At 47.9% G+C, this 12,742-nt stretch overlaps 1 protein-coding gene across 4 annotated transcripts in view; it reads left to right on the forward strand.

The window, feature by feature from the left end:
- CIAPIN1 (cytokine induced apoptosis inhibitor 1) overlaps positions 1-12,215 on the forward strand; it is a 41,945-nt gene extending 29,730 nt beyond the window's left edge. For 2 of the 4 annotated variants that reach the window (XM_057493173.1, XM_057493174.1), the window contains exons 8-10: positions 9,155-9,272; positions 10,165-10,358; positions 12,170-12,215. In XM_057493173.1, coding sequence (XP_057349156.1) covers positions 9,155-9,272; positions 10,165-10,358; positions 12,170-12,200 — 343 coding nt within the window. In that variant the 3' untranslated portion in view covers positions 12,201-12,215. Of the gene's footprint in view, positions 1-457; positions 1,555-9,154; positions 9,273-10,164; positions 10,359-12,169 lie in introns of those variants that run through there. The other 2 variants (XM_057493175.1, XM_036881113.2) reach the window with 2 other exon arrangements.
- Positions 12,216-12,742: the final 527 nt, after the last annotated feature.

A 12,742-nucleotide genomic window follows, 5' to 3' on the forward strand; every position in this document is an offset into this window, starting at 1 on the left:
TGGGCATCATCCTAAACTAAACAGACTAGCTCCAGCTGTAAGGATTACTGTCCAGGTGTTTTAATAATAGGCAAATATGTGAGAACATCTGTATAGGTAGTAATGGAGAAGAGGGGCTGTCTCCTACTCATGGCTATAGGGAAGGCTCCTGTTGTTTCTTATTTTTGGCTCCTTCCTTCCTACTTCATAGTGGCCTCATGTTATCCAACCATTTGGCTGAGCTTGGCTATGATTTGAAATGCTGAGAATGTAGAAATACAGCCTCCTAAGGAACTTTCCTAGACCACTGTTTTTCATGAAACCAGTGATCTTAATACTTGGGTCCCAGTTGGACCCAGATGCACCCAGCCATCTCCTTCAGGCCACTGTGGCTATATAATGAAAAGAGGGGTCTGGCCATATCTCTGGGATAAGCTGATACTGGGCTTCCCTGTATGATCGTCTCTTCTCTCAACAGTGCTACCTGGGCGATGCTTTCCGCTGTGCCAGCTGCCCCTACCTTGGGATGCCGGCCTTCAAACCTGGGGAGCAGGTGCTCCTGAGCAACAGCAATCTCAGTGATGCCTAGAAGGGACCCAGCATGGGACACATCTCCTCCAGCCCACTCCCATCCCTCAGGCCCCACCACTGTGCTTCCTCCCATCTCCTCTGGGTTTGCTCACTCTGTTTAAACTCCATTTGCAGGGAGGGCGCTTAGTAGACAGAGTGAAGCCAGCTGTGGGGTGCAGTGGTGTGTAATGCTGCTATGTATCAAAAGATTAAGGTGTAATGGGGCTTGGTTACCTGAGTGGGGGGACCTGTTTCTTCACCTTGTATTAGGGAAAGGGAGTGTGTCCTGAAGAGGCCCTGCTCTCAGTGTCAGAATGCTGACTGTAACACCTTGAGCCCAGACAACCTTGAGTATTAACACTGATGGGAGTCCTGCCCCTACTGTAAGCTCAGCAGTAGTGCCACAGCTTGTCTTCTAGAGTTGGTGGTTACTCAATGTGAAGTTCTTTGTTATGCAAGTCAGGTATCGCGTGGCCTCCGCAGGGCACCAAAGGAGTCACTCACTGGTTGCTGTAATCATATCCAGTGTCCCTCTGCCCCCTTCCACTCCCACCCTATCCATCTTACTGTACTGCATCTGTGTCCTGTTGTGATTCCTGTTAATCTGCAGTTATTAAACGTGTACTTCAGCATATCAGTTGTAAGAGGGGATATGTATGTGTACGTGATGTCTGACACAGCTGTCCAGGCTCACTTTGGACCACAGGACTTTGTTTTTTGGAGAAACTTCATGTCCCACACAAATGGGACCAGTCCTACACTTGTGGATCAGGGTCTCCATCTACTTTAGAAGAGTCCACATTAAGGAGAATTAGAGAGAAACAAGACAGAAATCTGAACCAACAACAAATCCTCTGAGCTGGAGACCCTTCATTTTCCTTGTTCCCCAGCCACACAGACTTGAAATTGATCTTGTGAAATCATTGGAGAGACTGTGTAGATTGAAGAGACCTGAATTTTTTTCCACTCATAAATAAAAGTGTTCGTTGGTGTTTGTCCTTGGAACTTGACTTACTTCCCTAACTTTGCTTTTGCTTATCTTGGTCCCTGCTTGTGGGTTTTCGTTAGGGGTGCAGCCAACTCCAGAGTGCCTGGATAGGCGCATAGCCTGGAGCAGTCCGTGCCCTTGAGTCTGAGCAGGACTGGTCTGTGTGGTGGGCATCACCAATGTGATTAGGTTACAGTATGTGGTAAATGTGGGGATTTTGCAGATTCAGTTAAAGCCCCTAATGGACCTTCAGTTAACAGGAAGAGTATCCTGAGTGGGCCTGCCCTTCAGCTGGTCCTTTAAAAGAACTGGAGGACTAAGAATTTCTCTTGCGTTCTCACTGGCTGGCGAGGGGCTGTGAGCAGCCTCCAGGAGCCCAGGGCAGACCACCTGATCAGCAAGGAAAAAGGGGGCCCTCAGCCCTATTATTACAAAAACAAAAATCTAAACTCAACAACCAAATAAACTCAGAAGAGGATCTGAGTTCCAGGTGAGCATGGAGCCTCACTGTGCCTGGACTCCTGACCCACAGAATCTGAGATGATTAATGTGTGTGGGTTTAAGCCTCTACATTTGTGTGGTAATTTGTTACACATCAGTAGGAAACTAATAAAGCCCCTGACCAGGTTTAATATTAGCAGATTCATCAGTCAAGTTGCTGGGCCAGGATGCTGTTAGTTTCTGCTGCTGGTGCTAAGGTGAAGGACAAAAATCTCACCTGCTGGTTGAGGACAGGAGATCCTGAGCCAAAAAGCTTCCTAGGATGGGCTTAGCAGGACCCCGGGCAAATGTCTTACACTTCTCTGACCTGACCCTTGTCTGTGTCACTGCCTTTGCTGGCAAAAAGGATGACACTTCCTCCTCTGTGATACATTTGGCATAGTTACTGGTCCCATGTTGGAAGCTCCTGGGTCACTCCATGAGAGGGTTCAGAGGGAGACCAGCCAGCCTGCTGGAGAGAGGCCTTGCCATTGCCAGTTAGCCCATATCTGGCTTTGGAGCTCAGCTGCAACTACACAGTGAGGAGACCAGGAGGGGACTGTTCTCACACCTTGTGACTGGAAGAAGGGAGGTTTTAGAGCCAAAAACAGCCTTGAATACCACTGAATTCAACCTCAATTTATATTTGAGGACACTGGTTAAGACAGACAGTAACCTGCTACCATTAGTTCCCTGAGGACCTTTAAAGGTACAGGTGCCTGACATCCTTGTATGTTCTGAGTCAGTAGGCTTGCGATGGTCTTGGGGAATTTTTTTGGTAAACTCTCTAAGGTCATTTGCTCAGAACTTGACAGCATGCAGGTGGGACATAGTTCTCTCCCTGAAATCACTCCAAAGCACCAAGTTGAGAGATTACCAGGGCAAACTTTATCTTCCTTAGGGTTGAGACAGCCATAGTTGGAAAGGGGCTGAAAGAGTGGGCTTTGGAGCTGGGGTGTGGGAGGGAGAAAAGGGAGAAGTGAGGCTGCAAACTTGTTTCAGGCTGAGGCCTCCAGGTTGGAGGCTCCCCTTGAGTTGCAAAACCAATTTCTCTGCTCCTGTCCTCCACTCCATTGTAACAGAGGGTCCCCAGTGCACTGGGCAAGCAGGGGGGCTGAAGGAGGAATCCCGCAGAGAAGCCCGGTGTTCAGGAAGCACTCTGGGCAGGAGGAGGGAGGCTTGGCTTTGTTACCACCCTACATCCACCTGTCACTTGTGTGAGGGGGAGGGAAAGCTTCATCACGGAACCATTACCAAGTACTGGTGAAGGCACAGCCACGTGGGAGCTCTTTCACACTGTTGATGGGATGGTTTGGGAGGATCACACCCTATTGTGTCAGCTTCTACTCTGGCTGTAATATTAGAATCACCTGGGTAGTTTCCAAAAAAACAACAAAAGCCACCCATGCCTGGGACCCCTCCTTTCCAAAGACCAGTTAGGACTTACGGTGTCAGCATTTCTGTAAAAGTTTCCCAGGTAATTCTAAAGTGCATCCAGAGTTGACAACCACTGTCCTAGAGAAATTCTACACATGCATAAGAAAACAAGTTAAAAAATAGTTTTAAAATATGTACATATACACAATGGAATATTATTCAGCCATAAGAAGAAAACAAATCCTACCATTTGCAACAACATGGATGGAGCTGGAGGATATTATGCTCAGTGAAATAAGCCAGGCGGAGAAAGACAAGTATCAAATTATTTCACTCATCTGTGGAGTATAAGAACAAAGAAAAAACTGAAGGAACAAAACAGCAGCAGACTCACAGAACCCAAGAATGGACTAACAGTTACCAAAGGGAAAGGGACTGGGGAGGATGGGTAGGAAGGGAGGGATAAGGGGAAAAGAGGGCATTACAATTAGTACACGTAATGTAGGGGTGGGGCACAGGGAAGGCAGAATAGCACAGAGAAGACAAGTAGTGATTCTATAGCATCTTACTATGCTGATGAACAATGACTAATGGGGTATGTGGGGGGAGTCTAGTAACCACAATGTTGCTCATGTAAGTGTATATCAATGATACCAAAATAAATTTTAAAAAATAGTTTTAAAAATGTTCAGAGCAGCTCTCTTTAACAGCAAGATCCAAAAGCCATTAACAAGAGGATGCGTTGTGCTGTCACATGGTGAGAGATGAGCTACAGCTGTACACATCAATAGGGGAGAATCTCACAAAACAGGAGCCACAACAGCAAGTCACAGAAGACTGTGTGTGAAATGTTGCCTTTTATAGAAAGTTCAGAAGTTTAAAAAACATGCAATGTGCATCATATTAAGGATATACACACATATTTTATTTACACAAACACGTTTGTGACAGAAAATCAAGGAGAATGATAAACGCGAGATTCAGGAACATAGTTGCCTCTGTAGGTTGATAAGAGGGTGACAGTAGGGAGGGAAAGGGGACTTCCCTTCAGCAGGAAGGTTCTGTTGATTAAGCTGAGTGGTGTGTGTTTATTTTATTATTGGTTTGTATACCCTACATACACATTATGTATTTTGTATTTATAAGGAATTGCATTTAAAAAACTAGGAAAACCCACGTGTAAAACCCTGGGTCTTAAAGAAAATGCCCACTAGCTTAGAGCAAAGTCCTATACCTTCCTGATATCAAAATGGGAAATATTTGGCCCAGGTAAAACCTCATTCAAAATTTCAAAAGTGGAACAGACACAAATAATAACAGTAATAATAACTGAGAAGAACTGTTGCTACAGAGCAAGTGAATATCATCTGTGGTCAAAATTTTTGCTACAAATGTCACAAGTGTATAAAATACAATAAAGAGATACAAGAGCCCAAGGAAATAAGGCATAAAGAGAGGGTGAAATCTGGGATGAAAACATGAAATAGCAGAACTGAGGCAAGAAGTGAAAAAATACTCCCAGATATGAAGTCAGGATTGAAAATTGCACTAGGATATATGGGATAGTACTAAAAACGGACACAGGACAGAAATAAGGAAACCAAAGTGAAATGGAAATAAAGAGCGGAAAAAGAAAGAATTCGGCACAAAAGAGACAAAACAAATAATGAATCAGGAAAATTACTTAAAGATACATGTCAAGAAATTTTCCAGAAATAGGGCAAGAATTGATCTACAGATTGCAGGAAAAAGTGATATCGAATGTTCAATACTAAAAATACTCCTTTTGTTAGACACCGTTTATTGTCCCTGAACCCTGCATATTGTCCTAGAGGTGTTGTTAATTCGTAAGTCCCCTTACCATTGAAACTGTTGCAATTTGTAAGGATGCAAAATAAACACTTTTGTCAGTCTAGAAAAGTTTCTGGTTTATATTGTGCGTGTCATCCCCTCTGCTCCCTCAGTCTTTGCTTCCATTGCTTGCTTGTCTCAGTGACAGACGGCAGGGACTGGGGACCCAGGGTGGGGCCAGTGCAGCTCTCTGGACAGCTCCCACTCCTCTGGCTGGACAGCAGGGCTTAGGGGCTAAAGGCTGCATTCAGCCCTTAGTGGCCTCAGATATCACCTTCTGTTGTCACTTCCTGGCGGTCGACTTGTGGTCTGACCACTGGTCACCCATTGCCCACCATCTAGCAAGAGGTTCCTACCTCTGTAAAGCCCTGTGACAATCTGGAAGGTGCTTTGGACTCATTGGGCTCAGAAGTGCTGGTAAGTTCCTCTCTCCATCCCCTCATTTTTTTAACAATTACTAAAATATTTTTTCTCTTACATAAGAAAGGATTTTGAATACAGAAAATTAGATACAACACACAGGTGGGTTTGTTTTTTTTTTTAAATTCAGATCACCCTATTTTTTAATACTGTCTTAAGATATTTTAATACTATTTTTTAACACAGCTGTGTTATCCTGTTTCCTTTCTTTCTCTGCCCTCCCCAGTGGTGTTCTCTATCCTGAAGCCCATGTATGTCACACCCATGCTGCTTTTGTATTGTTACTCTACAGAAAAGAAGTTATATGAAACATGTCCTCTTTTTTTTAATATAAAATTGGCATAACATAAACCATTTTAATGTGAACAAAATTCAGTGGCATTTACTACATTCATAGTGTTGTGCAACTACCACGTCTATCTAGTTCCAAACATTTTCCTCGCCCCAAAAGGAAGCCCCGCACCCATACAGTATCTGTGCTCCATTCCCCTAATCACCATGCCTGGGGCAGCCACCCCTCTGCATTCTGTCTCTGTGGATTGGTCTATTCTGGGCCCTTCATCCAAGTGGACTCATCATTGGGTCTGCCTTCTCTCACATGTCTTCAAAGCTCATCCACATTGTGGCACGTGTCCATACTTCACTCCTTTCTATGGCTGAAGAATATTTCCTTGCATGGGTACATCACTATTGATTTCTCCATTCAGCCACTGATGGACATTCGGCCTGTTTCTGGCTTTTGGCTGTGGTGAGTAGCACTGCTGTGAACATGTGCATACATGCACTGAGCATGTCCTCTTAAGGCTCACTTTTCAACAAGGCCCTGGCCCCGTAGCTTGTCTGAGTGTCTCCTCCCTCTAGTGTGCATGTGGCTTTGGAATAGGACATGGGAAATACCCAGGTCATGGCAGGTCAATTATGAGGAAACTGCAGGTTTTCTAAGACTCTGGTCCCCTATGTCCAATGTGAGAGGCAGAAAAGCAGCCGGCTAAATCCCCATTCTCTTGAGTGGGCACACCTTCCAACAGGTTAGAGAAGGTCCAGTGTCATCATTTTATGGAGAAACAGGCCCAGGAAGGTGAAATGATTGTGTCAAGGCCTCAGAGCCAATCAGTGGCAAAGCAGAGACAGAACAGGTCCCTGGCCCCATGTGTTAAAATGTACCTACGGGAGTTGAGTTTAGGCAGGTGACTGAGTTGATGACAAGGAGGTCACTGTCATTGGAAGACTTCCTTAGATTTCCGGAGAGAAGTGGCCATGCCTCACCACGCAGGACAGGAGAAGCGAGGGTCAAGTCAAGGCCACCACCTTGACTGGGGTTCCCCGTGGGAAAAGCGGGGCCAGGCAAGGGAAACTACTGAGGATTGCTAGTGTGAATATTTGGCAAGTTCTGGGCTCAGGGGCTGCCCCTTGTTGTCTGGTATGTGGCCCTGGGTGACTTGGGGCAGAGGAAGTATTGGTTTGGGGTATGAGTTTTAGAAAGGAGATGGTTACAGGGATGCCCTTGGAATTGGTTAAGAGTTTGCAATATGATCTTTGGGTGTCTTCAGAAACTGGACACAGGGGAGGTGTAAATAATTGTGGCCATTACTTTGGCCCTGTGATGAATGGATGCCAGAGAGACCAACAGAGAATCTAAGAAAGCACAGTCAGAACACACCTGGCACAATGCACACAACACTGCCCACATGACCTCTGGAATTGGTGGCCTGCAGGGCCCAGCTGCATCTCTCCTCCTTCCTCTTCAGCCGGCTAACCCCAGGCAGTGTGGTTGTGGTTTCCGTGAAACTGCTCCCTCAGGAGAAGGACTGGCCAGTGGCAGACACCCTGGCCCAAGGCCCTGAGCAGCTACAGTTGGATGTGGGTGACCCCAGCCCCTGGGGACAGCCCTGAGACCAGGGCCTGGGTGGTCCGACACGGGTCTCATTCTTTATTGGGGTACCGGAGCGCCCTCTGGTGGGCTATTGAGAGCAACTCAATTTTAAATCCCACCTAAATGCTAAGTGAGGCGCAGTTATGGATCAAGCACAGCTCCTTCAGGAGTTTCTCTTTCTCTACACATGCTCCTCATGGAATTCACCCAGGGGTTTGTTGATGAAAATGTAGAAATCAAATGCCCACTATGCACAAAGCACTTTTCCCCCTTAGAAATGAGTCAGATACTGAGTTGTCTAACCCAAATAACCACCCCAGTGAGCTCATCAGCCAAGTCAAGCATGCAAATAACTACCATAAAGGGAGCAGAGCATGGTAAAACATAGGCTGAGGTGAGAGCAGGGAGCTGTCAGAGGACAGAGTGGGGATCAAATGCAGCCAAGGAGACCGGGGAGGGTTTCCTGTGGGCGGCAGCATTTGAGCTGAGCCCTGAAGGGGACTGGATTTTAGAGGTGGAGAAAGGGGAGAATCTTCTGGGTGGAAGGAACAATGAGATGCCAGCGCACCTCCTCACCCCTCTCTGTTATCTGGTCCCTGCCCAGCCCTCCTTCTTCCTCCCTTCCCATTCACCAGTCCTGGGGAGTCCTCAGGTGCAATTCCCTAAAATGTCCCTCCCAGGGGCATGGTGGCTGGTTCCATCTCCTGCATCTTGCCGCCCACACCTCGCACCTGGATCCTGCTATGACGCACTTGGATCCCAGACCCTGCACTTTGTTGCCAGTCTTGGACCCACTTCTCTCCACTGAGGGGCCTTTATGCAGCCCCCTCTGTTCACCGACTCTCAGGGGTGCCCGGCTACCACCCGCATCCATCCCCCATGGTAGCCTTACTTATCTGAGCCTACAGTATGGGCCCCTGAGGGATAGTTCACTAGGATGAAAAGGTTTTGCTTCTTTTAAGACAACTTAGACACTGGATTAAATTAATGTCCTCTAGATGTACTGCAAATGCTTTTTGGTTTTAGAGAGAAACCACGGAGAACTGCCTTGGATTCTGGTTTGACCTTCATTTGCAGTCACTGATTACCCTGGCCTTTTAGTTGCCTCAACAAATGAATAAAGTTTGGACTAGTTTATTCATGAAACTCCTAAAATTTTGTGGTTCACTGTATGTCTTTACAGAGGCTGTAAATATAGGGTGATGTTTCCTAAGAGTTTATGTCCTGGAGCTTGATGACTACTGCTCTGGACTTTGGATAAGTTGGGTAACTTCTTTGCACCCTAGTTAGGGATTGAGAATAACATCTACCTCATTATTTTCTTTACTGTAAAATGCTTGGAGAATCTGACCTATCATTTTATTGACATACTACCACTTTATTCTAGACAAGTCCCTTCCTCTAATTCAGGCATGATCAGAACTCTCTTACTACAAAATGCAATCTTGTGTCTGTTATTCTAGGGAGTAAATCTTTATGGAAAGATGTGAAACAACCATGTAAAAGCATCTGGGTGCAGGATATAGGAAGTTTTGAATGAATATTACTCTAGTATTTTATGAATCATTAGATGCCCTAATCCTACTTTTTTCTCTCTGCCCTGTGTCCTCTTATAGGTCAGTTCTCCTTGGGTCTCAGGGACTTGACATATCCCACATCTCCCAGCGACTGGAGAGTCTCAGTGCGGCCACTCCCTTTGAGCCTCTTGAGCCTGTGGAGGACACAGACATTCAGGTAGGGGCTGCCAGGCTCCAGGACTGGTAGTGCGTTGAGCGTGCAACCTAGGCTGAAGGCCCTGGCCCTTTGTTGACCAGCAGATTTAGGAATTTCAGATTTAGTTTAATTCTCTTCTTCCTCAGATATTAAGAGAAGGGGAGGCTCAGCTTTGGAGGTATAGTTATTTTGGGTTATTTTCAGAGTGCTGTGTGAGACTGAATTTAAGAAAGCAATTCCAACCTGCACTTTTAGATTATTGTAATTATGAGAACAGATTTCTCTTCCTTCTTTGGGCTTAATCCAAGGAACAGAGACATTAGTTGTAATTCCTCTTGCTTTCTTTGCTAGTTCTCAAATAATTGTACTATTTGTTTTCCACATTTCTGTATCTTGCTTGTACTCGTTGGCAAAGAGCTGGGGAAAACTTAGAGTACTATTTACTGAAACCTATTCTTCAATTTCTAGGAAGTATTTGGCTGCGTTAGTGGCACCAGGAAGTAGTCTAATACAGCACTGCATTCTCATTTAACCTAACATGCCGCTGGCACAATTGATTGCTAGTTTAATCTAATCAGAAACCTCCTGGGGCATGAGGGGACGACACATGGAGCTCCTGCCTGCATCCTTGGGGGGGATGCTCTGTGGGGCTGCCTTCGGGGCAGCCAAGGGGCCGGGCTACACAGCCTCTGGCTGCTTCACACTCAGCCAAGTTTGATCCTTCAAGGAGTTTTAAGCAATGGAGATGTGAAGTACTGCCTCACACACAAAATTCCATTTAGCACATGAGTGACTGTGGTGGGCATTCCTAATAAAGCAAAATCCGAGGGGGACAGCCTTTTGCCCTGGATAAGACTGACTTTACTGTGGGATGCCAAGCCCATGAACTTGGGTAATGTTTCGCTTTATGTAGGACAGCATGTCTCTCTGTGAACCAACCTGCTTCTATATGGGAAGGTGGCTCCTCCATGAATGGTACACCCCTGGGGAAGGGACAGCCACTCATTTTCCCAAGAACCCTGTCCTGGCCCTAGGAACAACGATCACAGCTCCATGGGGCTACAGCTCAAGCCCAGAAGTAACTCCAGGCTACACCCTCCTTCACAAGTAAGAAGGTTGAGACAAAGCATAGGGAAGAGCAGAGGGGGGGGGTGGGCATCACCGGGCGTTTGCTGTTCACTGGGAGGCGAGCTCATTCCCAGGGGTGAGGAGCAGGAGGAGCCGAGTCTCCTGCAGTGCAGGCCACGGCCCTTCCTCTACCTGAGCACACGGGGCTGAGGGAGATGACGTGGTGACCACCCATCCGAGCCCTGCTCTGCCAGCACCACACCCAGCACTTGGCCTGCCTCATGTCATGTGGTCACATCCACCCTTAGGGGACGGGACGTCCCTGGGACCCGGAAGAGTGGAGAGCTGCCCTCAGCTCCGGGTCGGGCCCAGAGCTGGTGCCACGTAACGAGATCTCCGGTCAGTTGGGGAGTCTGTACCCTTCAGGGCAGTAAATAGAGGGTCATGACTCGCTCCATGAGTCTGCGGTCATGTCTTTCATGACTGTGTCACTACACCAGTGACCTGCATGAGCACCAGCCCCAAACCCTTGTTCTCACGGCTGAGGCCAGTTGGTGGAGGGGACTGAGTTCGCGGATGCCCTTTGGGAGCCTGCTGACAACTGGCATGGTTTTACCACTCCTTCCAGGGTTGGCAGACACGGCGCCTCTTACTCTCCTACGCAATTCAGTGAATGCTCCCGGTCTTCTTGTCCTCCCAGTCTTACCCAATACATTTAATTCCATTTCCCCAAAGTCTGTCGGTCATTTGTGCAATCCCACTCAGGCAGCCCCGAGCTGTCTCCGTGGAGCCTGCTCAGGAAGGACGGGTGGAGGTCCCCTAGAAGGCCAAATGAACCGGGCTGGCCAACACTCAGGCTCACTGTGCCACTGATGAAGGCAGAGTACAGATGCTCCGACACCCCACGATTCCATAGGACAAGGCCTCCCACCACACAGAGCCACCTTGTCCCATAATTGCTCACCCAAGAGCTGGAAGCCCAGAGCCGGGGGCAAGCCCTCAATGCCAGCACATTTTAAATAGGCTTGGCATGGTAACAGATGGTAACCACATTTGATGGTGAGCATTTTGTAATGTATATAGATATTGAATCACTATGTTGTATATCCAAAACTACTACTATGTTAACTCCAGTTTTAAAAATTAAAAAATTAATTTTTACTCTCTAAAAATGTAAAAACTTTTTTTTAACATTTTTAGACTTACTAAGCCTATTTAAAACAGCTCTAAAATCTCAATTTCAATGTATGCATAATGAAGATACAGATACCATACCTTTCAGTTGTCCCGAGCACTGCTTTGGTCTACACACTGGGCGATGCATGGGGGACACATGGCCCGGGTACTCTGAGGACCGAAAGGCAGCACCAGGGTGACCTGAGCTGAGAGTGAGGACTGTGTGCATTTGGCCTGTGGGGTGGGTGCAGGATCTCTTCCTCGAGAGGCCACCAAGCTTAGGTTTGGAGGAGAAGTCCAGGCCAGCAGCCAGGGCTCCACAGTCCCACTCTGCTTAGGCTCAGCCATGGCCTTGCTTGCCCCGGGTTTGCAGAGCACGTGCACACACACACCCTTCCTACCAATGCCAGCTGCATTTGTGTGCAAAGCCCTTTGCTGGGCTGCTGTGGGACATATGAATGACCAGCACAGGTCCTGCTCTCCGAGAGCTCACACTCCAGCTGGGGAGACATGTATCCATGTTAAAAGGTCTGCGATCCCCAGAGGGTGCACAGCACAGACCTGGTTTCTGGGAAGGGCTTTGGAACGAGCTTGAAAGAGGGCTGATCCTGGAGATGCAGGGAGGGCAGTGGGGAGGGGAGGCGCCGGCACTGAGATTCTCTCCACGCCCGCAGGCCTGACCGCCATCTTCTGCAGACCCACTGAAGCTCACCACCAAGGGGCCAAGAGCACACCTTTCCTTACAAGCTCCCCCAGAGACAACAGACATCTGAGTGCTTTCCAAACGGAGACATCACCGTTTGGGAAAAGAGAATGGAGTCGCGTCCCAGCCAGGCAACAGCTGCTTGCTCCTGCCCGTCACCTCCCTGGCTCCCCCAGCACTCCGCTGGGCCCTGGCTGCAGGTGGAGCCCGGAGCCGCATGGAAGCTCTGGCTCCCGGCTGCTGCATTAACCAGGGCAGTGGCGGGCCGGCACCAAAGCATGCGAGGATGGGAATGTGGGCTCAGCCTGGGACAGATGGTGACAACCCCGGGAGGTGGGCACGGGGCCTGCCGCCCGGAATCCTTCTGCCCCGACCAGGGCATGTCCCCACTGCCAGGTGGCCCCAGGACTGGACTGGGGCAAGACACAAGGACACACATCATGTGGGTGCACCTGGCAGAAGCTCCCCGGGCACTGAGACAACACAGCACACTGGCCCTTGGAAAAGCTGGCACTCTTTATTAACGGTAGGTGACTAATAAATA

Source organism: Manis pentadactyla, chromosome 15 (assembly GCF_030020395.1).
Source record: "Manis pentadactyla isolate mManPen7 chromosome 15, mManPen7.hap1, whole genome shotgun sequence".
Lineage (NCBI taxonomy): Eukaryota > Metazoa > Chordata > Mammalia > Pholidota > Manidae > Manis > Manis pentadactyla.